The sequence below is a fragment of the Colobus angolensis genome, unplaced genomic scaffold (genome assembly GCF_000951035.1).
Source record: "Colobus angolensis palliatus isolate OR3802 unplaced genomic scaffold, Cang.pa_1.0 Scaffold25, whole genome shotgun sequence".
NCBI classification, from domain to species: Eukaryota; Metazoa; Chordata; class Mammalia; order Primates; family Cercopithecidae; genus Colobus; species Colobus angolensis.
In genome coordinates, this window is record NW_012115710.1 from 2,521,745 (window position 1) to 2,524,130 (window position 2,386).

General features: G+C 57.9%; 1 protein-coding gene across 1 annotated transcript in view; it reads left to right on the top strand.

Moving 5' to 3' along the window:
- The window catches only part of SIGLEC6 (sialic acid binding Ig-like lectin 6), a 10,811-nt gene continuing 8,425 nt past the window's right edge, over positions 1-2,386 (top strand). Inside the window, exons 1-4 of the mRNA XM_011946234.1 lie at positions 1-260; positions 469-747; positions 944-991; positions 1,452-1,709. Coding sequence (XP_011801624.1) covers positions 257-260; positions 469-747; positions 944-991; positions 1,452-1,709 — 589 coding nt within the window. The 5' untranslated portion in view covers positions 1-256. The remainder of the gene's footprint in view (positions 261-468; positions 748-943; positions 992-1,451; positions 1,710-2,386) is intronic.

Sequence of the window (2,386 nt, forward strand, 5' to 3'; positions counted from 1 at the left end):
ATCCTGGTACAATTATTACGGCTACTGGTACTTGGAAGGGGCTGATATTCCAGTGGCCACAAATGACCCAGATGAAGAAGTGCAGGAGGAGACCCGGGGCCGATTCCACCTCCTCTGGGATCTCAGCAGTAAGAACTGCTCCCTGAGCATCAGAGATGCCCGGAGGAGGGACAGCGCTGTATACATCTTTAGGTTGAAGTGGAAAGGGACATCTGGTTATACATCTTATGTATCTTCCAAGCTCTCTGTGTGTGTGATGGGTAAGGAACCAGCTCCAGGACTGGCCATCAGGGGAACGTCATGGGGGCTGTAGGGCAGGGCTGGGACCTGGGACGGGACTCCAGTCCTGGGAGGTGGGTAGAATTAAGCCTGTTGGGCTCAGGGGAGGAGCTGAACCGGAGACTGGGCTTCCCTCTGGGTGAAACTTCATACCCCTGTCCTGATCCTGCCTCCCCATCTCCTCACCAGTCCTGACCCACAGGCCCAACATCTCCATCCCAGGGACCTTGGAGTCCGGCTGTTCCAGGACCCTGACCTGCTCTGTGCCCTGGGCCTGTGAGCAGGGGACGCCCCCCATCTTCTCCTGGATGTCAGCTGCCCCCACCTCCCTGGGCCCCAGGACCACCCAGTCCTCGGTGCTCACGGTCACCCCACGCCCCCAGGACCACGGCACCAACCTCACCTGTCAGGTGACGTTCCCTGGAGTCGGTGTGACCACGGAGAGAACCATCCAGCTCAATGTCTCCTGTGAGTGCTGGGCCAGGACCCCCAGGTCCCTGAGGGTGTGGGGGGACAGGGCAGGGCTGAGCCAGAGCTTAAAGTTGGGGACCTGGTGGCCAAAGAGGAGAGCTCCCTTCCCCGTTTTCATGGCTCCTGAGGGGAAGGCCCCATGCCTACCGTTCCTCTTCAGGGATGTTGAGGCTGCCACCTCTTTCCACCCCAGATGCTCCACAGAAAGTGACCGTCAGCATCTTCCAAGGAAACAGCACAGGTAGGAACCAGCCTGTCCTGTTCTCTCCAGGGCTGGATGGAAGCAGAGTGGGGACTAACGGGGATCAATATGAGAAGCCAGGACTAAGGCCTCCATAGCCTTCAAAGCCCCGAACTGAATCATTGCTCACCCCCAGCCTTTGTCACCTCATCCGCAGGAGCTGCCGCACCCCTCGCACTCCCCCTTCTCTCTGACGCTGCTTGTTTTCCTACTACTGCAGGCATCTCCGTGGTCCAGGAACAGCACTTGTTTGCCACCACGCTGTCCCCAGACCCTGCTCCACGCTCTGCAGGGCAACCTGGGCTGCTCCAGGGAAATGGTCTGGGCTTTTCTGAAGGCCTGAGGCCCCCACTTTACTAGTCTCCTCCTTAGAGCTAGTGTGGACCCCACAGGAGGAGAGGGACACCAGTGCCTTGCCCCTACACCCCATCTCTCACTCTCTGCACCTCTCTCCCCAAAGCCCTCAAAATCCTGCAAAACACCTCGTCCCTCCCTGTCCTGGAGGGCCAGGCTCTGTGGCTGCTCTGTGATGCTGACGGCAACCCCCCTGCGCACCTGAGCTGGTTCCAGGGCTTCCCTGCCCTGAACGCCACACCCATCTCCAATACCGGGGTCCTGGAGCTGTCTCAAGTAGGGTCTGCAGAAGAAGGAGGTTTCACCTGCCGCGCTCAGCACCCTCTGGGCTCCCTGCAAATCTCTCTGAGTCTCTTTGTGCAATGTGAGTGTGGGCAGGTGCACAAGAGTGTGGGCAGCTGGGTGAGAACTCCCTAGTATTCAGAGAAGAGGCCCCTGCTAAGTCCTGTCCTCCCTCCCCAGACCCCTCACAACTGCTGGGACCCTGCTGCCTCTGGGAGGCTTAGAGTCCACACTGCAGCGGCTCCTCCCTGCACTGGCAGCTTGGGGAGGGGATGCTGGAGGAATGGGAACAGGAGCCATGGTTCCTTCACAGTCACCCCCGACCAGTCGGTCCCTTGGCCAACAGATCCCTGAGCCTCTGCCAGGGATTCAGCTAAAGTCTCAGGCTCAGCTTTGAGGCCCAGAACATCCCAGAGCAGCTCTGTCCCAGCTGCTGCCAGGTCAGGAGTCTGCTAAGAGGTGACAGCTGGGGGAAGAGAAGTCTGGGTTCTTGTAGGAGTTTGCTAGGACTGCCATAACAAAGTACTTCAAAGTGCATGACTTAAACAATAGGGATGTATTGTCTCACGGTTCTCGAGGTCAGAAGTCCAAGATCATGCACGGTGTTACAATTGGTTCATTTTGAGGCTGTGAGGGAGAATCTCTTCCATGCTCCTTCCCTGGCTTCTGGTGGTTTCTTGGGAGTCTTTGGTGTTCCTTGGTTTGAAGGGAGCATTGCCTCGACCTCTGACTTAATCTTCACATGGTGATGTCTGTGTC